General features: G+C 37.7%; 1 protein-coding gene across 4 annotated transcripts in view; it reads left to right on the top strand.

Moving 5' to 3' along the window:
• Nucleotides 1–27,200, top strand: part of ADIPOR2 (adiponectin receptor 2) — an 85,300-nt gene that overhangs the window by 40,663 nt on the left and 17,437 nt on the right. For 3 of the 4 annotated variants that reach the window (XM_042991497.1, XM_007092813.3, XM_007092814.3), the window contains exon 2: nucleotides 6,531–6,787. In XM_042991497.1, the coding sequence (XP_042847431.1) occupies nucleotides 6,617–6,787 (171 nt within the window). In that variant the 5' untranslated portion in view covers nucleotides 6,531–6,616. Of the gene's footprint in view, nucleotides 1–3,617; nucleotides 3,641–6,530; nucleotides 6,788–27,200 lie in introns of those variants that run through there. The other variant, XM_007092815.3, reaches the window with a different exon arrangement.

Genomic DNA, 27,200 nt, shown 5'->3' with positions numbered 1-27,200 from the left:
TGACCTGCCAAGTTTCAGTGGACAGGTCTGCTACTACCCTTATGTGTCTACCCTTGTAGATTAAGGCCTGTTTGTCTCTGGCTGCTTTCAGAATTATCTTTTTATCTTTGTATTTTGCCAATTTCACTGTGAAATGCCTTGGAGAAGACTTATTCTTGTTAAATCTGAAGGGAGTTCTTTGTGCCTCCTGGATATGGATGTCTGCCTCCTTCCCCAAATTAGAGACGTTCTCAGCTATAATTGTGTTCAAATAAACCTTCTGCCCCTTTTCCTTGCTCTTCTTTTGGAATTCTTATGATATGGATATTACTATGTTTCACTGAATCACTTAGTTCTCTAATTCTCCCCTTGTGGTGTGGTATTTTCTTATCTCTTTCTTGGCTTCATCGTTTTCCATAATTTTATCTTCTATTTCACTTATTCTCCCCTCTGCTTTCTCCATCCTTGATGTCACTGCGTCTGGTTTATTTTGAACCTCATTTACAGCATTTCTGAATTCATTGTGACTATTCCTTAGTTCCTTGTCTCTGCAGCAATAGATTCTCTGCTGTCTTCTACACTTTTTTCAAGCCCAGCTATTAATCTTATGACTATTAATCTAAAATCTCTAGCTGTCATTTCTTCCTCTCTTGTCATTTCTTCCTAGAATTTCTTTTGAGGAGAATTCTTCCATTTTTTCATTTTGGGTAGTTTTCTGTACCTTATGTGTTTTAAAAGCTTATTATGTATCCTACACCTGGAAGCACTATTATATTAAAATGGGGTCATAAACTATCCAGGGCCTGGTCCTTCAGGACGTGTTTTTGGAGTGTGTTGCGTGCTGTCTCTTGTTGTGACTCTGGGTGCTTTATCTTCCTACTTGTAGTGGTGGTTTGGGCCTTCCACCAGGTAAGCTTTGATTTGTTCATCGAAGTAACCCTGGAAAAAATTTAAAAAAAAGAAAAAGGGGGGTGTGGTAGAAGAAGGCTATCCCATACAAAAAGAGAAATGACGGGTAGGGAAAAAGAAAACAAACAAAAAAATTGACCAGGCAGAGAATCAGAGAAACTATACGGCTTAATCCAGAGAGAGAGAGAGAGAGAGAGAGAGAGAGACAGAGAGAGAGAGAGAGAGAGGAAAATAAAGAAGGAGATAAAGAAGAGGTGTAAAAAGAATAGATTAAAAATGTCTGCTTAAACAACTCAATAACCTTAGTAACCAGAATAGAGAAGGGAAGGAATAAGCAGAAGAAAAGGAAGAAGGAAAAAGATACATATTATTTTATATGTATATATAAAATATAAAATAAGAATTGACCAAGAATCAAATCAGAAAATGCAAAAATGCTGGACTGATACCTGATGGTGCCTTGGAACTGGTGGCAGTGCTGGTCTGGAGGAGGGTCTGTCTGGTCTGGTCATTGTCAATCTTGCTCAGGTAGACATGCAGTTACCAGGCCCAGAGGGGTGTGGTTTGGTGTAGGTGGTCCCGCCTCCACTGTGGGCCCCTCATCTGTTCCCTGAAGCCCCACCTTGTTGGTGATGGGGAGAAAAATGGCGATATCCCAGTCTCTTTCCCCCTGGACTGGGTGTCCCAAACCACTCTGTTCAGGCCATCCTCACTGTGCTGGGCAAGTGTGCTCCACAGTCTCCTGCATCTCCAAAGTGCTTGGCTGGGATTCAAACCCCGATATCTTAAAGGATCCCACTCCCAAGTTTCCTGGTTCTGGGGAAGTGCCACTCCAGAAGCCAACAAAGGGCCTCTGGCTCCTCACAGTGCTAGGTGGGCATGAGTAAGCAGGTTTGTTGGATGTCTTAAAGGATCCTGCTCTGTGCCCCAGTTCTGGGGTAGCACTACTCTGCTCAGCTGGTAAGGGGCCTCTGGCTGGCAGGAACCTGCAGAGTCTTTTGTTCTTGGAATGGCTTTTTGCCTTCTTCCCACAGCATTCAAGGGAGAGGATTGCTGTCTCTGACTGTGCCTCTGAGCTGGCTACGGAGACTGAGGCTGGCTCCCCTCCTCCCCAGGTGCATGCACAGGGTGGCTCCAGTCTGGAGAAAGCCCTGCCACCCTAGAATGAGGTAGAAATTGGTTCCTTCTGTTTTTTCTGTTCCTAGGTCTGTGGTTTTTCTCTTGTCCAAATACAGTCCTACGTTTCCACAGCCTCCCTTTCTCTTCCTTTTGTCTCTCCACCGAGGGGAAATCTCCCGTCTGTGCCTGTACCACCCGTTTTATCTCTCCTAGTTTGCAATCACACACCTATAGCCTGTCTAGTTGTCCCATGGGTCCCTGGAGATGTTTCTGTCACTGTAGCCCAGATTCCTGGAATTCCCAGTCTTCTGGCCTTAATACTGCTGTGTTTGAGGGATGAGGGAACTTTGGATCCCCCTACTTCTCCACCATGTTGACTCCTCCCCTGGAGATTATAGCAATTCTAAAGGCATTTGCAAAGTACAGCTCTTAGAGAATCATTAAAAAATACTGCTTGTGAGGGGCGCCTGGGTGGCTCAGTCGGTTAAGCGGCCGACTTCGGCTCAGGTCATGATCTCACGGTCCGTGAGTTCGAGCCCCGCGTCGGGCTCTGTGCTGACAGCTCGGAGCCTGGAGCCTGTTTTGGATTCTGTGTCTCCCTCTTTCTGACCCTCCCCCATTCATGCTCTGTCTCTCTCTGTCTCAAAAATAAATAAACGTTAAAAAAAAAAATTAAAAAAAAAATACTGCTTGTGAAAAGAGATTTATGACAGCCCCAAATTTGTCAAGTGGCATTGGCAGGCAATAGCTCAAATTCTGTGAAACATCTAACTCAGATATCCACATACTGTTATTGGTAGGTGTTATTTTGAATTGTTAAAACTAAAAATTGATCATTTTTGGTGATTTCTATTTGTATAAAGGTCTGGCTTAAGAGAGCTGTATGTGATGAATAGGCTATACTATGTACAAAAGTTATATATATAAAATAATGTAACTTTTTTTATTACATTAAAAATGTGACCTTTGGAGTTGTCATTTCATGATCAGTCTTTTAATTGTTTCAGACTCAGAGGTTATAGGACAGTTTATGTAAAATATGGAAAGGTGGGGTGCCTGGGTGGCTCGTTTGAGTGTCAGACTCTTGACCTTGGCTCAGGTCGTGATCCCAAGGTCATGGGATTGAGCCCCGTGTCGCGTTTTACACTTGAGTGTCAAGCTTGCTTGAGATTCTCTCTCTCCCTCTCTCTCTTTCCCTCCCTCCCTCCCTCTCTCTCTTTCTCCCTCTCTCTCCTCCCCTCCCTCCTCCCCTCCCTCTTCCTCTCTCTCTCCCTCTCCCTCTTTCTCTCTCCTTCTGCCCGTCTCCCCTGCTTGTAAGTGCGTGCGCTTCTCTCTCTAAAAAAGAAAAAAATGCAGAAAGGAATGCTTAATTTTCTTTTATGTTCTGAATACTTGGAAAATTTTATTTTTTTTTTAATGTTTACTTATTTTTGAGGGAGAGAAAGAGAGCATGAGCAGAGGAGGGGCAGAGAGAGAGGGAGACACAGATCCAAAGCAGGCTTCAGGCTCTGAGCTGCCAGCACAGAACCCAGTGTGGGGCCCGAACCCACGAACTGTGAGATCATGACCTGAGCCAGACACTTAACCTACTGAGCCACCCAGGCACCCCTGAATACTTGGAAAATCTTAAAAGGTACCTATACTTAATGATTTTGGTAGTAAAAACTATATTTAGTGCTTTTGACTATTTTCATTTTTTATTAATTTTTAGAATTATTAAATTTATATTGGAACAGATACACGAAGTACAAAATTCTGATCTTAGAGAAAAAGTTTTAAGTCTTTCACTATTACGACGTTTGCTATGGTTTTTTTTTTTCATATATGACTTTTGTGAACATTTCCTTCTCTTCCTGTTTTACTGAGTGTTTTTATCATGAAAAGGTGTTGAATCTTGTCAAGTGTTTTTTCTGCATCGGTTGTGATGCTTATGTGTTTTTCCTTCGTTTTATTAATGCGATGTATTACATTGATGGATTTATCTGTATTGAACTAGTCTTGCATTCTAGGAGTAAGTCCAGTTGTCATGGTGTTTCTTTTATGAAGGCCATGCAGCAGAAGATCTATAAGATATTTGGTGGGACAGACCTAAGATTTTCTTCCTCCTCCCTGCTCCTGCCACTCTACTCTCCCTTCCCCTTTCCCTTCCTTCCCCTTCTTCCCTTTTTCCTTTCTTTTCCTTTCTTTTCCTTTCTTTTCCTTTCTTTTCCCTTCCCTTCCCTTCCCTTCCCTTCCCTTCCCTTCCCTTCCCTTCCCTTCCCTTCCCTTCCCTTTCCTTTTTCTCTTTTCTTTTCTGTTTATTTATTTTGCGAGAGAGTGCTGGTGAGCGAGGGGAAGGGCAGAAAGAGAGGGAGACAGAAGAGAATCCCAAGCCGACTTCGTACTGTCAGTGCAGAGCCGGATGCAAGACTCAAACTCACAAACCGCAAGATCATGATCTAAGCTGAAATCAGAGAGCTTAGTCGACTGTGCCCCTGGAAAACTTATTTCTTATTATTTGCTTTTTTTTTTCTTTCTGAGTTGTGGATTACAAAACAATTCTAACTTAATAGAACATTCCATTTATATTCTCATAAATGAGCAATACTCCTCCATGTATAGCTCCCACTTAGGAGAAGTTTAGTGTGGTCATATTTCAAGGCTACTTTGCAGTAAACTTTTATTTTACTTGCTACAATTTGTGAATAAAGATTCTGATTCTGTAGTTTACTTGCCATGTGAGCCAAATGACTTTAGGGTTCAAGTTTTTATCTTTTTTCCCCCCCCAATCTTAATCTTTTGGGTATAGAAAGAACATGGATATTGTGCAGGCCAGAAAGACCTGGATATAAATTCCAGCTGCTCCTCTTGACTAATGGTCTTGAATAAATTAACTAATCTCCAAGTCTCAGTTTCCACATCTATAAAATGAGAGATAAAATATCCCAGGGGGCTATATATTAGGGTTATGTGAGATACCACATGTAAATTCTCTGGTATGGAATTTAACTTTGTTGAATTGTTGATCTGCAGTAAATGTTAGCTTCCTCTTCCCTGAAACAAAATGAAATGGTGGGTGTGAAATAGCTTTGTGAAGTGTACATAAATAAACAGAAATCATTAACATTGTTTTCTCTTTCAGAATTTGGCATTAATAGCATAGTTTATAATCTCAATATTATTAATATGCTTGCTTAGGTCCTTATGTGATAGGAACGTGCTAAGTTTTGGTGATCCTTAAAGATTTGTATTTGTTCTTGCTCCAGAACTTTGAAAGCCCTTAGAGAAATCCTGAAGCAAACTCAAATGATTTGTTAAACATATAGTTGGCTAATTTTTAGTCCAGTTTGAATTCTAGGACTGATTCTTAGTTTTAGTACCCATATATATGAAAGCCAGATCCACATTTTACCTTCTTTTTATAATATCCAGGCCCTTCCACTTTGCCCTACTCCTCCTTTCCCCCAGTAAGAACTTTGAATCTCATGGGATTTATAGCATAACACATACCCTCGCTTTATCATGTTTTAGTGTTTCTAGTTGGATTGGCTGTGATAATGACCTTATTAGTATATATAACTACATGTCTAAATTAAGTTTTGCATGTGAGTTAAGAGGGTCAAGGACTTGAAATAATTGAACACCTAGGAAACGTACTACAGTCTAGTTTAGAGAGATAGTGATGATTTCTGGAAGTGTTTTTACACAAAGAACATTTAAATATTATTTATCATATATTCATTAAACATTCATGTGCATAGTACTTTCTGGGAACTCAAGGAATGTAAAAGGAGTATGCTCTCTCTGGTCCTGAGTTTCTTGCCTTCCAGAGTAGTCTAGTTAGAATTCAAAACAACTCAAATATTGAAATGTCAGACATTTAAGCAATTTATATGCAAAATATTACCAGTAATATGTGCTATAAAAGTCACAGACTTTGTCCTGTTTCATACAAAGTATGGTGAATTTTTGTTTCCCTACCTGAAAAGTAGAAACACAAAAAATATACCCTGTAGGGTCATTGTGATGTTTAAATGAGATTAGATATATAAGACCCAGCTGTATTCTTTCTGCAGATAGGTATGTTTTTCATTGAAAAAGTAATGGTATGTTGTAAAATAGTATATTTGAAACAGTAATGGCATATTGTAAAAAAAAAAAAATGCAGACAGAACAAAATGATTTGTTAAACAAATAGTTGGCTGATTTTTAGTCCAATTTGAATTCTCACTTGAGACCCTAAGTTCTTCTCTGTGTACCAAGCACAGTTTTGAGTATTTTCCAATAATTACTCTGTGTACATATACAGTTATAGTTTTATAACTTCTGGGAACATTATCTGCATTGTCTTGTATACTGCTTTTTTTATTTACAAATAGATTTTGGCAATCTTTCCTAGATATTATATACATTGTTTTATTTTTCTTAATGATTGCTTAGCATTCTTTTGTTTGAGTGTATAATAACATAACCTGTGTTTTCCTCCAGCACTCATTTAATGTGTTTATTTAAAATATGTTAATTCATAACTTTCCTCTCCTTAGAGTCAACTCAGTATCCAGAAAATCCATCCTCCCAAGAAGAAGGGACAGAAAGAAACATCTCTTTGTAAGAAAGGCTTGATTGTCCCATGAACCAGACAGCAGAAAACCGATTGGGGTGCAGCAGGACTCCAGAGCCAGATATAAGGCTCAGAAAAGGGCACCAACTTGATGGTACAAGGAAAAGTGATAATGACAACCACCAAGGAAATTTGGAGCCTATTTTAGAGGCATCTGTTCTTTCTTCGTATCATAAAAAAGTAAGTTAAAGGGGGAAGGATGGTAAGTAAAACAAAGTTTATGGGAATGTGGTTGGAAGGAGGATATTAAAAAAAATGTATGGGACATTGCTGGAGAGAGGATGGGGTTTTGAAAAGGAATCTTGAGCATATTTGTTTTTGTTTTTGTTCAAGATGATTTGAAGTCCCATTTTTAAATTGGCTAGGTATTCTTTGATTTTATAATCCTTTTCTGCGGACACTTAAAATCATACTTTGTCTGCTTTATTTTGTTTGAGAAGGGAAATGGGTTTTTGTAGTTACTATTTAGTCTTTATAATTCAACTTTATTATTTATTTTTTAATTTTTAAAAATGTTTTATTTATTTTTGAGAGAAAGAGAGCAAGCAGATGAGGGGTAGAGAGAGAGGGAGACACAGAATCCGAAGCAGGCTCTAGGCCCTGAGTTGTCAGCACAGAGCCCTGCGTGGGGCTTGAACCCATGAACCGTGAGAGCATGACCTGAGCCGAAGTTGGTTGCTTAACCGACTGAGCCACCCAGGCACCCCTAAACTGTATTTTAGTTATGACATTGTCATTTATAATTTTGGAGAAATTCTGACTCTGTGCTGGAACTGCTTCTCCAAATATGGTTTATCTCCAGTGCATACCTTGGGAGTCATTAGAATTCTGGGAACAGAAGGTAGGTTTTAATCTTTCCTTTTACTTCCCAGAGAAAAGAGCAGCTTTTAAATTATTTAAGCACATCTACCTAGAGAGCAAAGACATAAGTGTTTGTGAACAGCATCAGAAAGTCCTTATTTATAGGGGCACCTGGCTAGCTCAGTTGGTTGACCATCTGATTTCAGCTCAGGTCACGATCTCACAGTTTGTGAGTTTGAGCCCTGTATTGCGCTCTCTGCTCTCAGTGCAGAGCCTGCTTCCAATCCTCTGTCTCCCTTTCTCTCTGTCCTTCCCCTGCTCATGCTCTCTCTCCCTCAAGAATAAATAACTATTAAAAAATATAGTAAAATATTTGTATACTATAAGCCCTTATTATAGATATTTAGCTATATGCTTTGTAACTTTGAATCATGTAGCATGTGTTCAGTGTTGTGGCTCTAGTACAATGTTTCTAAAACTAGGTTGTGTCCATTAGTGGTTTGTGAAATTTTGGTACTGTAAGCTGTGTTTAAAATATTAAGCAGCAAAATAGAACAAAGAGGTGCATATATGTAGTAATGTTCATTTAAACTATGTTATTTGATGAAATTGTTTAGTTTTATATAGATATGTATACAGATATGAAAAATACATACATGTGAGTTGTAGCTAAAAACATTTTGAAAGCCACTACTCCAAATTGCATCTGTACCATCCTAAGACATACATTGGTTGTGTGGGTAATAGTGGTGTTGGTTTGAACTCCAGAGGGTTGTCTTGTCCTTTCAGGTCTTTTATAAGAATTTCATCAGAGCATTGTAGCAGTATAGGTACAGAATAGGAAATTTAAAGTATTTCTTCTGTTCTTGGTAACACTTTCTTTATAAGTCAGCTTTATCTTCTTGGCTAGGTTGTACTATGGTGAAGGATTATTTGCATGCATGTGGGTGTATATACCCATACATACACAGGACAGATTAGTAGGATTAAAAAAAAAAAGCTGTTTGCCTACACTACATATGATACAATTTGGCTTTTAAGCCAGCATTATTATTTTTTTTTAAAAAGTTGACCAGATAATCTGGGTCAAGAACTTGTATCAACACTTAAGACCTTGCCTTCTTGCTGCCATTTTACTGTAATAAGTACTAGCAACTAAGACTTCCCTATCCAAGCTGAGCCAGCTGTTTTCCTCATTTGCTGTTAAGGCTTAAGCAATGTTACTAAGCTTGGATGAGTGACTGGGGTTATCTTTTTTTTTTTTTTTTTCTTTTTATTATAGTGAGCACAACATGAAATCTACCCTCTTAACACATTTTTTAAGTGTATGGTACATTATTGCTAACTATATGCACATTGGATCTCTAGAACTTTTTCATCTTACATGACTGAAACTCTATAGCCATTGAATAGCAACTCCCCATTTTTCTCTGCCTCTGCTAGCCCTTGGCAACCACTATTCTGCTTTCTGCTTTTATGAGTTTGACCACTTTAGACACCTTGTATAAGTGGAATCATACAGTATCTTGCCTTCTATTACTGGCTTATTTCATTTAGCATAATATCCTCAAAGTTTGTGCATGTTGTAACATGTGATGAGGCTTTCTTTTTTTTTTTTTTTTTAAATGTTTTTATTTATTTTTGAGACAGAGACAGAGCATGAGCAGGGGAGGGGCAGAGAGAGGGGGAGATACAGAATCTGAAGCAGGCTCCAGGCTCTGAGCTGTCAGCACAGAGCCTGATGCGGGGCTCAAACTCACAGAGTATGAGATCATGACCTGAGCTGAAGTCGGACGCTCAACCAACTGAGCCACCCAGGTGCCCCGAGGCTTCTTTCTTAAGGCTAAATAATATTCCATTGTAGGTATATACCACATTGCTTTTATCCATCCATCCACTGATTGACATTTAGGTTTTTTTCCATGTCTTGGCTATTGTGAATAATGCTACCAGTAATGTTTTCAGTTCTTTTGCATAAATACCCAGAAGTACTGGATTACTGGGTCATAAGAGTTCTATTTTTACTTTTTTTTGAGGAACTTCCATACTGTTTTCCATAGGAGCTGCATCATTTTACATTCCTGTCAATAGAGCACAAAGGGTCTAATTTTTCCATATCCTCGCCAACACCTACTATTTTCTTTTTTGTTAATGGCTATCATAACAGATGTGATGTGGAACATCATTGTAGTTTTGTGATAGGTTTCTTTGATGTTAGTGATGTTGAGCATCCTTTTCATATACCAGTATGTGTCTTTGAAGAAATGTCTGTTCACATACTTTGCCCATTTTTTTAAGCCAGTATAAAGTGATTGAGGCCCCCTACCCCCTGTTGAGTTACATGTATTTTAGATATTAACTCCTTATCAGATATATGGTTTGCAGGTATTTTCTCCTATCCTGTAGGTTATCTTTTCATTCTGTTGATTTTTCTGTTGTTGCCGTGTAGTAGCTTTTTAGTGTGACATTCTCCAAATTGTCTAATTTTTGCTTTTATTATTTGTGCTTTTGGTGTCATACCCAAGAAATCATTGCCAAGACCAATATTATGAAACTATTTCTCTATATTTTCTTCAAGGAAATTTGTAGTTTCAGGTCTTACATTTAAGTTTTTTTTGAGTTAAGTCATTTTGAATTGTTTTTTTTGTGTTATGTAAGATAAGGGTCCAGTTTTACTCTTTTGCATGTAGGTATCCAGTTTTCCAGCACCATTTATTGAAGAGATTGTATAGTCTCTTTCCTATTATATAGTGTTGCTGTTCTTGCTGAAGATCATTTGACTACATATGCATGAATCTATTTCTGGGCTCTTGATTCTGTTCTGTTGGTTTATATGTCTGTCTTTATGCCAGTACCGTACTATTTTGATTACTGTACTTTTGTAGTATGTTTTGAAGGAAGTGGGATATTTCCAGCTTTGCTCTTTCTCAAGACTGTTTTGACTTTTGAGGCCCTTTGTCATCCCATATGAATTTCAGGACTTTTTTTTTTAATGATTGAGGTTATCTTAAAGAAAGTGGAAATGTAATAAACAGAATTGGAAGAGGGTTGACTAGTTCACTGAACACAGGGTCAGAAGACCTATCATTTAGCCTTATAAAATAGGCAAGTTATTTAATTTCCCTGGATTTATTTTTTTGTCATATATAATAGGATAATAGTTGATGCCTGTTTTCATTTCCAGTTGTGATAAGATTCTACATTTTTATCAAGTTTTTGATATTAAGAAATATTCTCAAGGGTTTCTAGAATGTACACATTGAACTATTCCTTTTTTTTTTTTTTTTTTAAGATTTTATGTTTAATCTCTACACCCAATGTGGGTGGGACTCAAACTTACAACTCCAAGATCAAGAGTTACAGGCTCTACCAACTGAGCTAGCCAGGTGCCCCACATTGAACTATTCTGAAATATACCCATAACTAATTTAAAGAACTGATGGTGATAAGTAGTACCTCTGGCAGTTTCTAAAAGTGATTATGTAACTGAATGCTTAGTAAAGGCTGGTTGAAAGTGAGGGAAGAGGAAAGGAGGAAGTATGTATAGGGCATTTCGAATAATAGGAGTAGTGTGTTCAACGCCTTGAATCTGAAAAAATCTTGGCATATTTAAGAAGTGTGGTCAGTGGATAATGGGGAGGATGGTAAGAGATGAGGAAAAAATGTAGTAGGACCTTTGTAGACCATGATATGGAGAAAGTACATTGGAGGCTATTGGAAAGTTTTAAGCAAGGGAGTGATAGAATCTTATTTACGTTCTGAAAAGATCACTTTTTGGCTCTGATGTGAAGACAGATTTTGGGGGCTGTTGGTGGGGAGAGAAACTTGGGGATGGATGAGTCAGAAGGCTGCTACAGAAATTCATGAGAGTAGCTTATTCTGGGTTGATGGTGATTGTTGGTTGGCAAGAAGTGGATACATTTGAACTATGCCTTGGGGATAGAGTTGACAGTTTGCTGGTAGATTGGATGTGATGGGTTAAGGGAGAAGAGAAGGAAATGACAAGAATGAGTCTGGGGTATGATGTGAATATTTAGATTGCTGGGGTAAGAATCTGTATTTTGAGATGGGAAGAACTAGAGGATAAGTTTAGAGGTGAAGTAGGTTTAAATGGGAGGATCAAGTTTGCTTTTGGCTGTGTTAAATATGAAACGCAGGGACTCATTCAGTTGAGCATCTGACTCTTGATTTCGGCTCAGGTCACGATCTCACCTGCTTTGGGCTCCGTGCTGACAGCATGGAGCCTGCTTGGGATTCTCTCTCTCCCTCTCTCTCTGCCCCTCCTCTGCTCATATTCTCTTTCTCTCAAAATAAATAAACTTACAAAAAATAGGAAATGTATGTGAGACATCTTACTGGCTGTGTCTAGAAGATAGTTGGGTAGGAGTGTGGCATTCCTAAGAGTGGCCTGGGCTTGAAGTAATTATTTAGGAAGTAGCTGCAGTGTAGCTGATATTTAAAACTGTTGAAATGGTTAAGGTTACTTAAGAGTCCTAAGATCTAGCTTGAAGAACACCAGCATTCACAGGGCATTTCAAAGAGAGAAAGCAAGTAGAGGAAGGAAGCTAAAGACAACAAGCCTATAAGGTAAGAGGAAACTCAGGAAAGTGTAATATCACAAAAATTAAAAGTGTTTCAAGAAGGAGGGAAGGGAGCAGTGATTGGTTCGTTTCTACTGATGCTAAAGAAATCGTGGACAAAAAGGATAGGCTAGTGACCACTGGTTCCAGCAACATGGTGGTCATTGGTGAACTTAAGAGCTGTTTTGGTGGAGGAGTGGGAACAGAAGCCAGACCTTGGAGTAGGTCAGATTGTGAATAGCAGGTGATGAGTATTCAATGGCATGTGTACTAAGCAGTCCTTTCTCTGTCATGTAAAAAAACATGTGAGCTTTTTTCCAAGTGTGTTTCCTGTGTGCTGAAATTATTTTAAACTTTCTGGTTTCCCATACAGAATAATAATAAAATTACATAAAGCCTTTAATTTTTTGCTTATTCCTTTTATAAATGAGTACATTTTAGTCTGCTGATGGCAAACGTGTAGATACAAGTATTTATTTTTTGGTGTTTTTTTGACTATAAAAGGAATACTAAGACTAATTTGGAGGACACAGGCCTACTATATTCCAACTCTCTAGATTTGTGAACACTTTTTCCTGGATTCTGTGTACTTGGTAGTTATACTGTGCTTTGTGGTATTTATTTTTTTATTTTTTAGATATTTATTTATTTTGGGGAGAGCACAGGACAAGGAGGGGCAGAGAGAGGGGGTCAGAGGATCCAAAGTGGGCTTTGCACTGATAGGCTGAGAGCAGCGAGCCTGATGTGGGGTTCAAACTCGTAAACTGAGATCATGACCTGAGCTGAAGTTGGACGCTCAACCAACTGAGCCATCTTTGTGGTATTTAAATATTGAAATGTGAATTGAGAATTTTAAAACAACTGTCTTCAGTGCAGACAGATGTTCTGATAATTTTTTTTATTTCTGAAAACATTCATAATATGTATATTGAATAATGTTAAAGAAAAGCAAAAGATTCTGTGTGTGTGCGTGTGTGTGTGTAGAGAAAGAGAGGGAGGGAGAGGGAACAACTTATAACGTCCTATACGCTGAAATTCACAGTTATGTAAGTATTTTAATGTTTGTGTACTCAAAAAAGTACATCCCTGTGTTAGTCTGCTTTTGCTGCAGAAACTAAATACTCCAGAAGTTCAGTGACTTTACAACAATACAAACATACATGAGGGCAGTAGGTAAAATGTTACTACTCTGTGTTGCCGGTCTGTTGCAGGTCAGCTCTGTGAATCCATTCTGGGACCCAGGTTGAAGGAGGCTGGTTGGCACATGTTCTTGTGGCAGATTGCAAAAGTCCCAGAAAACAAACCAAATTGCATTTGCATTCAAAGTTCCTGCTCATATATGATGTGTATTACATTTACTTATGTTCCGTTGGCCAAAGTAGTCATGTAGCTAGGTCCAATGACAATGGGGTGGGATTATATTCTTCTGAGGGGAAGGAGTAAGTGAATAATTGAGAACTTTAATATACGATCTGCCACAGTTTCTAAAGGAAAAAGGCATTCCCTATCCCAGTATCTTTATATAGGTTATCATACTTCATATAATAAGTTTTCAGTGTTGCGCCACATGCTGGAGATAATTTTCTTGTACCACAGAATATTGGAATGACAATTGGAAGATCTAGGTTCTTCTATTTATCGAACTCCTAATTATGACTTTGCAGAATTTTTCAGTGCATCAGTTTCTTTGGAAAAGAGCAAAATAACATTGTGTATATCTTCTATATGCATGTTATATGAATAATGTGAAGATTTGTGAAAATTCTTTTAGTTTTTAGATTTAATGCTTACTTTGCTATACCACTTTGTTGCCCTAAATTCAAATAATGAGCATTGGGTTAAAAAAAACAAAAACAAACTTAGTTGTGTAAATATCCAGAGGTTTCTTCAGATGATGTAAACGAGTGTGTACAGTTGAACTGACTATGATATGTTGAGCCTTTGTGTGTTATAGATGAGAAAACTGAGATGGTGTAAGTCCAAGTGACCATTCCAGTGGTTTACAATTTGGGGCAGTTGTGACTCCCAGGAAATATTTTGCAGTGTCTGGAGTCATTTTTGGTTGTTAAAACTAGTGAATTTATGCCACTAGCATCTTGTGGGTAGAGGCCAGGGATGCTACTAAACATCCTACAATGCATAGACAGCCTCCACAGCAAAGAATTACCTAGCCAAGTATGTAAGTGCCAAGGTTGAGAAACCTAACCTATGTTCTGGCTACCTTGGTAGCACATTGTTGCATTAGCATATCTAGAAATATTATAGTTTTATTAATGGAAGTATTATAGGAATACATTTTTCAGATCCAGGTCTGTTTTTTTGCAAACCTCCAAGAGATTTTCATCAAATCATAATCCATGTGAATGATCCATCTTAAGTTGTGCTGTGTACAGCCTAGAGGGTAGAATATGGTGGCCCTGTCTGGACCAGCTGCCTTTCTAAGTGCTAGGAATATAGTGATGGGTAAGAGCCACAATTTTTCCCTGCATGGTGCCAGTGCAGAGGTAGGGAAGACATGGGCAATAAATCCGTGAAACACATAAATGAATAAGATAATTACAAACAGTGATAAGTGCTACAAGGAGAAAAGTATGCTAAGGTAATGAGGTGAGGTGATTTAAAAGAAATACTTTTTATTAAGATTTTATTTTTTTAGAGTAGTTTTTAGGTTCACAGAAAAATTGAGGGGAAAATACAGAGATTTCCTGTCGTCTCCCTGCCTGCACATATACATAGCTTCCCTCACTGTCACCATCCCCAACCAGAGTGCTACCTTTGTTACAGTTGATGAGCCTATATTGACAAATTGTAATTACCCAAGGTTTACTCTTGACATTGTATATATTATGGATTTGGACAAATGTATAATGATATGTATATATCCATCATTATGATATTATACAGAATAGTTTCAGTTCCCTAAAAATCCTCTGTGCTCTACCTACTCCCTCCACCACTCCCAGCAATTCTTTAGATATAGTTAAGGAAAGCGTGTTTGAAGTGAAGCCTGAATGATAAGGAACCAGCAAAGACCTTGGGGGAAGAGTATTTCCAGATAGAGGAAACAAGCTAGTACAGAGGTCCTTTCCTCCCTCTGCTTCTGCTGTTTCCTCCTATCTCCTCCTCCTTCCCTCCCCCCCACCCCCCCAGGACTGAAAGACTAGTGCAATTAGAGCATGAGGAGCAAGAAGGAAGAGTGAAATGAGGTCAGTAGGCCAGAGAGGGACCAGGATTCTATAGGTGTATAGAAAAAGCTTAGATTTTATTTTAATAAAATCCACTAGAAAGTAGGCAGCCTTTGGGGTGTTTAAACAGGGGGTAGGGATTGGTGATTTTATTTATTTGTTTATTGTTGAGAGAGAGAGAGACAGCATGAGCAGGGGAGGGACAGAGAGAGGGAGACACAGAATCCAGAGCAGGCTCCAAGGCTCTGAGCTGTCAGCGCAGAGTCTGGCGTGGGGCTCGAACCCACAAATGTTAGATCACGACCTGAGCCGAAGTCAGACGCTTAATCAACTGAGCCACCCAGGTGTCCCGGGATTGATGATTTTAAAAAGATGACTCATTGTGGAGAATGAATTGTGAAAAGACAGAATGGAAGGACAGGAGCCTATAGAACATTCCAGGTGAGAATATATTCCAGTTTTCCATGTTAGCTTGAAACAGGGTGATAGTAGCAGCAGAAATGGAAGTGGATAGATTCTGAATATATTTTGGAGGTCAAGTCAGCAGGACTTTCTGGTGGGTTTGATGTAGACAGCGAGGAAAAGAGGGGAATCAAGGATGATTATTGGATATTTTAACTCAGCAAAAACTGGGTGGGATTGGTAAAGTGAGCAGGTTTATAAAGGGGAATCAAGGGGTGCCTGGTTGGCTCAGTCGGAAAAGTGTGTGACTCTCAGTCCTTGGGGTCGTGAATTTGAGCCCCACGCTGGGTGTGGAGATTACATTAAAATAAATAAATAAAAAACTTTTTGAAAGTGGGGGAGGAATCAAGACTTTTGTTTTAGAATGTGAGACTTGAGATTCTCTTTAGTCATCTTAGAGATAATTGAATAGTCAGTAGCTGTATCACTGTATGATTTTTAATGTACCACTGTTTCTTAATTATATTTATTTTTTAAAATTATTATTTTCTTAACTATATTTAAAACTGATACATGTTCTTATTGAAGCTAAGGAATTGTAAAACTAGAAGGAATTTCAGACTAGCCAATTTGACTGAGATTAAGAATGGCAACAAAATTCTGTATATAATATTAATTATGAGACAGTAAAATGTTTTTAGAGTTGAGAATTTATCCATCCTGTCCTTTTGTGTCAGATTCACAGTGGTTATCTGTTTCTCATTATACTATGTATTTTTGTTTATCATCTTCATTTGATAGAGTGGTATCTTCTAAATAACAATGTTTGTGCTCTTTGTTTCACTAAATAATAGTGTTTTTGTTTCACTAAAAACAGATAATTAAGTGAATGTGATTTTTTTTCATCCTTACGAATGAACTCATTCTATTGCCTTGAAAACCTGTATTTCATTTTCCTTTACTCTAAGTTAACCCAGAAGCCAATAGCCTGAACAAAACCATTTCTTTCTTCCTATCTGTTGTAACAGATTTTCTGTGAGGAATCATGGAGTTGAGAGAATCAGATCCATAGATTGTGGAATGTTACAGTTGAAAAGTCTCTTTTGAAGCCATCTTGTTTACCTTCCTCAATTTACTAATGAGGAAATTGTGTCTTTTTGTTCCTTTGCCCTTTGTATATTATTTCTCTTTGGTGTAGAAGTTCTTTGCTGAAAAAAAGAAGGTGGTTTCTGAAAAAACCAGTCCATCTGTAGGTACTACCTACTTGGGAGATAGTTTTGATAGAAAACTTAGTGGATCATTTAAGCAATGAAAAGTTTTCTGCTGCGCTAGTTCTCCCTTGGCCCTTCCTCTTCATTCATTGCTCTATGTACAGCACTGTTCCTTGCTGCTAATTTCAGGGTTATTAGTATAGAATAATCATGGGAATTAGAAAAGAAGGAAGGTAGAGTTACAGAAAACTGTAATTTTGAGACTGGAATTAAACACAAAATATTAACTTAATATCTTCAAGGGACTTAATGATTTCCATACACTAATTTTTTGTTTGTTTTTGAAGGAAGGACTAATCTCTTGAAATTTCCAGTTTTGAAGTGGAAGTATGCGAACTGTTAGCAGATGGAGAGTATCCTTCTAAATTATAATAGTGCCTTAAATTTGTATGTAGCACTTTCACAAACATCTAATTTGCTTCTCAAGATTGCCCTCTGAAATAGGAAGAACAGATATGATCTCTTTTAAAAAGTGGATAAAAGTAAGATTTAGAAAGTTTGAGTAATTTGTCTAAGTTCACATGTATACGAGAGCATGTGCTAATTAATTAGTCCTCTGCACTCTCGTCTGAACAAAGCTGCCTTTATAAAAATTGGCAGCAGGTTGACTTCATATTTCTCAATTCCAAACTCTGCCTGAGTATTTATGTTGAACCCAGAGGTTAGATTCAACTATTGGTACTTGTATTTTGACAGAATTGTTGCACACACCTTATTTTTTGTTAGGCCAGGACAATTTTGCCTCTCAGATGCATTCTAACCTTTCAATGGATTTTTTGCTTACTTTGAAATTAAATAAACCTAACGTTATCATGGTGCGGTTTTCCACATTTCTGATAATTTTGCATTATTTTCTTTGTCTATATGTTCCCTCTTTTTAAAAAAAAAAATTTTTTTTTAACGTTTTTTTATTTATTTTTGAGACAGAGAGAGACAGAGCATGAACGGGGGAGGGGCAGAGAGAGAGGGAGACACATAATCGGAAGCAGGCTCCAGGCTCTGAGCCATCAGCCCAGAGCCCGACGCGGGCTCGAACTCACGGACCGCGAGATTGTTACCTGAGCTGAAGTCGGACGCTCAACCGACTGAGCCACCCAGGCACCCCTATATGTTCCTCTTTTTAAGATGTACAACTTAAGTACATTGCATAGGCTTTTAAAAAATGTGGCAGTTTCCATTAGACTCTCTAGGTACATTAAATGCCAATTGTGCATAAGAATAAAAATGTAATAGAAAAGATAACAGGAGTGTCTTTTTTTTTTTAAATAAAAAGTGAAATTCTGAATTTATAAAAAAAAAAAAATGGGTTAAAGGTAGTTGTAATCCATTACAGAGTGATATGTCTTTATGATCAAGTGTATATCAACAGGTTCCTTTAAGTCAGTGAATCTGTTAGGAATGCTTATCTGATCGCCTATGGCCCTTTAAGGAAAATAAACACAAATGCCAGGATTTAATTCTAACCTACTAAATCAGCATATTTGGGTCCTGGATGAATGTAGTTTTTAAAAGCTTCACAAGTGATTAAGATGCTCACTTCTGTTTAAAAACTAGTGCCTAAAGTTATAGTTCTGTTTTACTTAAAATGTACTAAAAACTTCTCAGAAACATGATTTACAAAAAGACAAATCTATACATGTTCTCCGAGGAATATTTGGGAAATCAAGTTGAATTTATTTGCTGTTTGTTAAAGGAAAATGTCACATTTACTCACAGTTGACTCTTAAAAAATATTGAAATAATTCATATATAAATTACATCCTAAAGTGTATAATTCAAAAGTTTTAGTATATTCACAGAATTGTGCAACCATCACAACAATCTAATCTAGAACATTTTTATCATCTCTAAAAGAAACCTCTTAGCCATTAGCTGTCATACCCTGTTCCCACACCCCAAGCCTAGACAGCTAATTTCCAGTTTACTTTCTGTCTCCATGGATTTTCCTGTTCTGAACTTTTTATATAATGGAATCACACAATGTGTGGTGTTTTATGACCAGCTCTTTTACTTAGCATAATGTTTTCAAGATTCATTTATGTTGTTTGCATATTAGAACTTCATTCTCTTTTATGGCTGAGTAATATTCCATTGTATGGACATATTATACTTTATTGAGTATATTGATATGAACATTCATGTAGAAGTTTTTGTGTGCACATATGATTTCATTTCTCTTGGGTATAGACACAGGAGTGATTTTTCACTGGGCCATGTGTTAACTCTGTTTAACATTTTGAGGAACTGCCAGATTGTTTTCTGTAGCAACTGTACCATTTTACATCCCTACTAGCAATGTTTGAGGGTTCCATTTTTTCCATGTCCTGGCCAGCACTTATTTTTATCTGCCTTTTTGAATATAGCCATCCTAGTGGGTGTGAAGTGGCATCTCATTGTGGTCACAGTTGACTCTTGAGTTTTTATCAGGAGACCTTCCTAGGTTAGCTGTGGCTGAAGATTTTAATTATTTAACCTCTTTGAAGACTTTGGAAATAGAAACCGAATTCAAATCTATTACAAAACTCAGGTTGTGTCTGTTCAACTTTTAATGATCCATTTCTTTTCACCTATACTGTCACTACTTTAAGCTTCTGTCATCTCCCATCTGGAATATTGGAATAGTGGGCTAGATCTTCTAACAGGGCTTTCTGTTTTGTTTGTTCTTGTCCAGTGTGTTCTTCACACAGTTGCAAAGGAGAATGCTTTCATTTATTTGTTTGTTTGAGAGAGTGTGAGCAGGGGAGAGGGGCAGAGGGAAGGAGAGAGAGAGAATCTTAAGCAGGTTCCATGCCCAGTGCAGAGCCCAATGTGGGGCTCAATCCCACAACCCTGAGATCATGACCTGAGCTGAAATCAAGAGTTGCACACTCATCTGACTGAACCACCCAGGCACCCCTAAGAGAACTCTTAAAAATGCAGTTTATTAGCCATTTCCATTTTTAAAAAATCATTTGCTTCTCATTGCACTTAGGACAAAAACCCCACTCTTTTCCATAATCTTCAGGACTCTGATGATCTCACCTCTCTGCCTAAGTTTATTTCACAGTGTTCTCCTCCTTGGTCAGTGAGCCTCAACCACACTGGCCTTATTTCAGTTCCTTAAACAGGCTAGGCTCTTTCCAGCTTGGGAGTCTTCAAACATGACTGTTTTCTTTGCCTGGGGTGTTTGTAGATCCACACCTCTGGCTAATTGCTGCTTATTCTTTAGTATTCAAGTTCAGTATTATTTCCTTAGAGAAACCTTTCACAAATTCTCTATTCCCTAATTTATTCTATTTCATCTTTCCCATTCTTATCTTTAATCATAACTTTTATATTTCATCACAATACATATCACAGCTTGTAATTATGTATTTCTATCATTAGATAGATATTTAGTTATTTTTGCTTGTAGACTGTGTTCCATAGTGGAAAGAATCTTGCCTTTTGCTTACCCCATCCTCAGATCCTAGACCAGTCTTTTTGATCCATGGTAGGCGTATAACATATAGGTGAATGAGTTTATCAGTAGCCAATATAGTATTCTAGGTCTAAATTGTCTCAAGTAGTTTCCATAAAGAGATGTATAGAAAGAGAATATTGGGGTATGCTATTTTGATGATCAGGGAAAATTAGTTAACACACTTATTTAATCTTTGATAAAATAAGTGCACTCTTATTATTTATCAGAAGAATGATAGCTCATATTTATTGAGCCTATGCAATGTATGAGGCAACTTTCTAAGCTCTCTTGCACATATCATCTCATTCATTCCTAGAGGAGCCTTATAGAGTAGGTATTAATAGTATCTGTTTTACAGGTGATGGAACTGAGGTTCCATTGAATTTATGTGAGTTAATACACAGGGACTCTTATTGGAGGATCATATACTTCTCTTCACGGGGGCTGGAGTTTTTCTTTTCACTGGTTTATTGTCAAAAGTGTGATTTGGCAGTTTGCTTATTTGCCTTTAATACATTTTCAAGGACACTGTTTTCATAGATGGTCAAAATTGTGGGAAAAGAGACTGACAAGTGGTAGTGATCCATTGTAATTGTAGAATTGGCTCTTAGCATCAAATGAAATATCTGTGTGCACAGTTACATTCATTTCCCTGTGTGTGGGAGTCCTTTATTTGAGGGAATGGAGAGGTTAATCTGCTTGATTCCTTAAGAAGCAAAATGGTTTAAGAAAGAGGACTGTACTGGAAATCAAATACAGTTGACCCTTAAACAATACGGGTTTAGGGATGTCTGGGTGACTCAGTTGATTAAGCATCCCTTTGTTGATTTTGGTTCATGTCATGATCTCCCCATTCATGAGATCAAGCCCCACATCAGGCTCTGCACTGATAGTGCTGAGCCTGCTTGGGATTCTCGCTCTCCCTCTTGCTCTGCCCCTCCCCTGTGCTTGCACTCTCTCTCGCTCAAAATAAATAAGTAAATGTTAAAAAAAGAAAAAAAAAAGAAAAACAATACAGATTTAAACTGTGTGGGTCCACTTATATAGAGGTTTTTGATATATGTAGCACTAGTACTATAAATATATATATATTCTCTTTTTAAATAACTCTTTAGCTTACTTCATTGTAAGAATACAGTATGTAACATACAATATATGTGTTAGTCAAATGTTTATGTTATTTTTAAGGCTTTTGATCCATAGTAGACTGTTAGTAGTTTTTGAGGAGTCAGAAGTTATACAGGATTTTTGACTACATGGGAGGTCAGTGCCTCATCCCCGGTTGTCCTTTAAAATTAAAATCTCTGGGGGCGCCTGGGTGGCTCAGTCAGTTGGGCGGCCGACTTCGGCTCAGGTCATGATCTCGCGGCCGTGAGTTTGAGCCCCGCGTCGGGCTCTGTGCTGACCGCTCAGAGCCTGGAGCCTGTTTCAGATTCTGTGTCTCCCTCTCTCTGTGCTCCTCCCCCGTTCATGCTCTGTCTCTCTCTGTCTCAAAAATAAATAAATGTTAAAAAAAAAAAAATTTAAAAAAAAAATAAAATTAAAATCTCTGCAATAGGAATCTAGTTTTCACAAACTCCCTCACATGATTCTGGGGCACACTTAGAATTTGAGAACAAGCGATTATAGCCTTTTCCTTTTCATGATACATATGTATAGTTCTAGACTGGTGGAACTTCAGCAGAGTAAACCTTGGCCCAGAGTAACTAAATGTGTCCTTTTCTGTAAATGGAGTATCTGATAACATGTACTTTGTCTCGCAGTGTTGTAGTGAGCATAGGACCTGTAAAGCAGTGAGAACAATGCCTAGTACATGGAAAGTACTTACAAATGTTGGATACGGTACATCACTGGAGGCCTGTATTTGTGTCAGAAAGAAAAGATTTGCTTAAGTTTCACCTTAAAAAGGAAGATTGCCCAATCCAAAGAACAGGACATAATCTGTTGGATATTGTTCTTATTAGACTTTGTAATCATCTTTAAAAAAATTGACTTTGTTATTATGTTTTCACTAACCTGAACATGTCTGTGTTCTTTTTTTTTTTTGTAATTGTTTTATGTTTATTTTTGAGAGAGAGACAGAGAGAGAGAGAGCACAAGCAGGGGAGGGGCAGAGAGAGAGACACAGAATCCGAAACAGGCTCTAGGCTCTGAGCTGTCAGCACAGAGCTCGATGTGGGGCTCAAACTCACGAACCGTGAGATCATGAACCGAGCCAAAGTTGGACACTTAACAGACTGAGCCACCCAGGCGCCCTGAACATGTCTATGTTCTATGTTCAGCACCTAAATAGTCTGGGAATATTGTATTTGCTCAGTAAGTAAGGAAAAAAATGAATGAATGATTGAACCTGCGTTTTAGTTCTGGTCTGCTGCCAGCCAGTTGTGTGGTTTTTGCCAATTTTATTTCTTTGGGCCTCATTTTCTTAATATTGAAATGAAGTTGTTGGAACTAGGTGATATCTAAAGTTTCCTCAACCCCCCTGTAGTTTTAACTCTTGTTAGAGGATAAAACTTGAATGAGGGTCATAATTAGTTTTTCATAGATTGACCTAATTAGGTATCTTTGCTTAAATAGCCCTACTTAATAGCTACTTTTATCACTTTTACCAAATTTGGTTTTATTTAGTGAAGCCATTTCTGTGCTTCAGTAGATAATCTCAAAGGAAGCAGTTCGGTAAAAGGGGAAAAAAAAAACCCAAAACCCAGAGTTTTGAGTTCAGAGAGACCTGGATTTGAATGTCTAATCCCTTCTGCATCATTTCCCAAATTTTTTGAGAAAGAAAAAACAAAAAAAACCTTATTGAAGTATATAATATGCATACAGAAAAGTGGATATGTCATAAGTGAATAGTTCAGTAAATTTTTATAAACTGGACACTACTTGTGTAACCAGTATCCCTAGAGGCCCCCTTAATACCTTCCCTCCTTCATAGTGATGCCTGCCTATCCCTTTCCCAGAGGTAACTATTACCTTGACTTCTAATGTATAGGTTAGTTTTGCCTGTCTTTGTACTTTATGTCATCTGAACCATTCAATATGTCTCTTGTATCTGGCTTCTTTCATTCAGTATTATGTACATTAAATTCATTTGTACTTTGTGTAGCTATAGTTTGTTCATTTTTACTTTTCTGTCTATAGCTTTTCTTTGTGTGACTATAACACCTTTATTCTATTATTAAAGGCTAGTTGGGTTGTTTCAAGTTTCAGGCTATTATAAATAGTATTTCTATGAATATTCTAGTACTTCTGGTGAACATATAGAAATATTTCTGTTAGCTGTATACTTAGGAATGGACTTGCTGGTTCAAGAATAACCCCTTTCCTTCTTTAAACATCAAAAACATTTAACAGACCCCCACATGATGGCCATATTTGTAATATTAGTTTAAAAAATGCATGATAGAAATTGACAAGGAATTTAATTCATCTATGTAAGATAATGTCATTAGGTTGGGAATCAAGGTATCACTTAGGGCTGTGTAACTTCCCTTAGATTCCATTTCTTTATGTACCACACTTGGTCTGGATTTCCATATCATAAAATGGGGATGGAAATACTCATCTCAGAAAGTTGTTGAGGATTTGATTATTTAATTTGTGAAAGCACTTAGTACAGTGTCTGGGATGTGGTTAGTACACAATAAATAACAATTCTGTTTTGCTGTCCTTCCTTTGTAATAATGCTCAAGTAGTTGCAATAGATTGTGGTAAACACATCCTGAATTTACTCTTCTATCTCAGCCACCTCAACTTCAGTAGTCTTTTCACAAAAGTGATTTCTAAATCTGTCATCTTAGTACTGACCTCTATATTGGACCTTTAACTGCTTCAAACTGAACTAATTTAGCCTGCTTCCCCACAACCCCAACCCTACCCCCTACCTCGTAAGCTTTTCCTTCTGACACACTACTATTTCCTATTAAATAGCCCCACCTGGGGCACCTGGTTAAGGTGCTTAATCAGTTAAGCATCTGATTGTTGATTTCCGCTCAGATCATGATCTCACGGTTCGTGAGATCCCCTCTTCCCCCCACCCTATATGCCCCTTCTTTCTCTCTCTCTCTCTCTCTCCCTCCCTCTCTCTCTCTCCCTCCCTCTCTCTCTCTCTCTCTCTCTCTCTCTCTCAAAAAAAAAAAAAAAAAAAGTCCCAACTTTCTTCCAAGTACCTAAACTTGGTTCCTGGAATATCAGAATGGAGGGAATACCAAGAGTCATTTAGTTTTAGTAAAGATACATGCATTAATTGGGGCGCCTGTGTGGCTCAGTCGGTTAAGCGTCCAACTTCAGCTCAGGTCATGATCTCACCGTTTGTGGGGGCTCTGTGCTGACAGCTCAGAGCCTGGAGCCTGCTTCAGATTCTGTGTCTCCCTCTCTCTCTGCCCCTCCCCTGCTTGTTCGTTCTGTCTCTCTCTCTCTCGCTCTCTCTCAAAAATAAACAAACATTAAAAAAATTTTTTTAAAAGATGCATCAATTTTCTGCAGATGTTTCTGGTGTTTTTTTTTTTTTTTTAAAGTATGTATTAGCACTCTTGGAATACAAAGATAAGACATAGCGTCTGCCTTTAAGCAGCTGACACTCTAGTCAGAAGGACAGACAAGTATATTGATACATTTATGCTAAGTGCTATGTGATTGTGGAGTGTACTATGGGAGCAACTCTAATTTCACCTGGGCATCTAGGGAGGTAAAATTTGAGTTTCAGAGTTAACTAAGAGAAAAGCCTAAGGACATTCTGGACAGAAGGAACAGATGTGAAGACACAGAAGTAAATAGCATGATGCTTTTAGGGAATAGTACCAATAATAGCTAACATGTATCGAGTATGTACTGGTGTGTACTGGTATCTAAACCTGTTAAATGTTCAGCATAGTTAGAATGAAGGGTCAAAGGTACAAGGCAGTGGAGGATTTGGTAGTAAGTAAGCCTAGACAATTGAGGCCTAAAATGCAGATCTCTAGAGTCCTGGTGCAATATTTTTTATCATCCAAAATTCTTTTTGAAATGTATAATATGGTGTATTGGTTGAAATGAATAGGCCATTTCTTCCAGGCCTCTGACTCTAAAACCTGGACTGTTTTAACTGTATTTGTTGAAGTATATAGTTAAGCATTTTGTAAACTTCCTTAGACCAAAAAAAAAAAAAAAAAAAAAAAAAAAAAATCACAAAAGAGACATTTGAAACCAGGTTGCCCTGATCTTTAGTTTTGTGTTTGTCCCCCCCCCCCCCCCCCCCCCCCGGCCGTGCTCCCAGGTCTCTGAATTTTCAAGGTATTAAGTCAGATAAAGAGAACAACCTTTATGGTTGTCCTACTTTTCCTCTGCTCCAGATTCTTACACGTTTTCCAGGGCTTGGTTCAGATGTTACTTTTCTAGAAAACTTCCCAGCAGTGCCAAAGTTAAATATTTTTCTATTTGCATCAGACCTTTTTCATACAGTTCATACTGTTCACTAGTTCCTTGCTGTATTTACTTACATGCATGGCTTCTCCACTAGGTTTTGATACTAACTTTAATGTTCTTAGTACCTAGCCCATCATCATAATAGTAAGGACCATCATTTATTTCTTGTCTTCTGAGTCCTGGGCCCTGTGATAGTTTCTTTTTATTTATTATCTTTGATCCTGAAAACTTCTGTATTGTAGATACAATATTGTTAAAATCATCTCACAGGTAAGGGAACTGATGCTTTAGTTAAATACAATCTTGTCAAAGATGATAGAATTTATCAGTAGTCACTGTTTATCTGACTTTAGACTCACTCTTAATCCATTATGGCAAGCCACCTTTTCCTAAAAAAAATATTTGACTAAATGTATAAACAGTGTTTTTGTACACTAGTTGGTATTTGACTTAGACCATACATCTTGCATTCTGAATGTACTTGTTTTCTTTCAATAAACATGTATTAGCTTTGCTGAAGATGTGAACCTGTTTCTTCCCCAGCAACAGGGTCATTATTCCTCTTCCCTCCCCATGATTGGGAAGTTGAACCATTCATCTCTCTTTTCTGTATATGGGTATAGTGGTGAGTACCTATGGAGAAAGGTCACCTTATCCTCCTTTCTTATCTAAGTCTATAATTTAAGATTAAGTGCATAAAATGACTTTAGTTTGCCAGGGAGGCTGGCTTACCTTTTCCTATCAGTAGTCTTCTGTGGATCCAAATGCATTATTAACCTGATACTCAAAACTAACTGGTTGTAAGTAATCCCATTGATATGTCAGACAGGTTTACAACTTTTAATAGGATTTTACTTATGATAGTACAGGAAACATTTAACTATAGTTCTACTTTATGTGCTCATCTGTAGTTTTATTAGAAACTGCTGGCATAATTTATTTGTGAGAAAGTCCAGACTGAATCTTTGTTTCTGTTACTCTTTGTGAAGAATTAAATACATGTTGAACATGTATAAATATTTGAGCTGTTTTACATTTTATATATAAATTTATATTTTATACTTTAAAATCAGTCTGCCAATCATTTTAAACTATTATCTATTTTCAGTTTTCATATAATTGATTAAAAACATTTTTTTATTATTTATTTTTGAGAGAGAGTGGGAGCGAGAAAGGAGCACAGAGAGGGAGACACAGAATCTGAAGCAGGTTCCAGGCTCTGAGCTGTCAGAGTCTGACTCTCAGGGCTTGAACTCAAAAGCCGAGAGATCATGACCTGAGCTGAAGTCAGACGCTTAACCGACAGAGCCACCTGGGTGCCCTGTATTTGATGTTTTAATGAAGTTTATCATTTTAATCTTATGTTTTATTAGGCACAATCCTTTAACAATTTTTGTTGAAAAAATTTTAAAGCATTAATTAATTAATTGAGGCCACCATGAAGTATATAACATATTACAGAGAACTGTTCTCGGGGCCATGGGAAAGAAGACCACAAAGACACTTAAA

The sequence above is a fragment of the Panthera tigris genome, chromosome B4 (assembly GCF_018350195.1).
Source record: "Panthera tigris isolate Pti1 chromosome B4, P.tigris_Pti1_mat1.1, whole genome shotgun sequence".
NCBI lineage: Eukaryota > Metazoa > Chordata > Mammalia > Carnivora > Felidae > Panthera > Panthera tigris.
The sequence above is the reverse complement of the archived record's forward strand: the minus strand, read 5'-3'. Positions and strand labels throughout refer to the sequence as shown.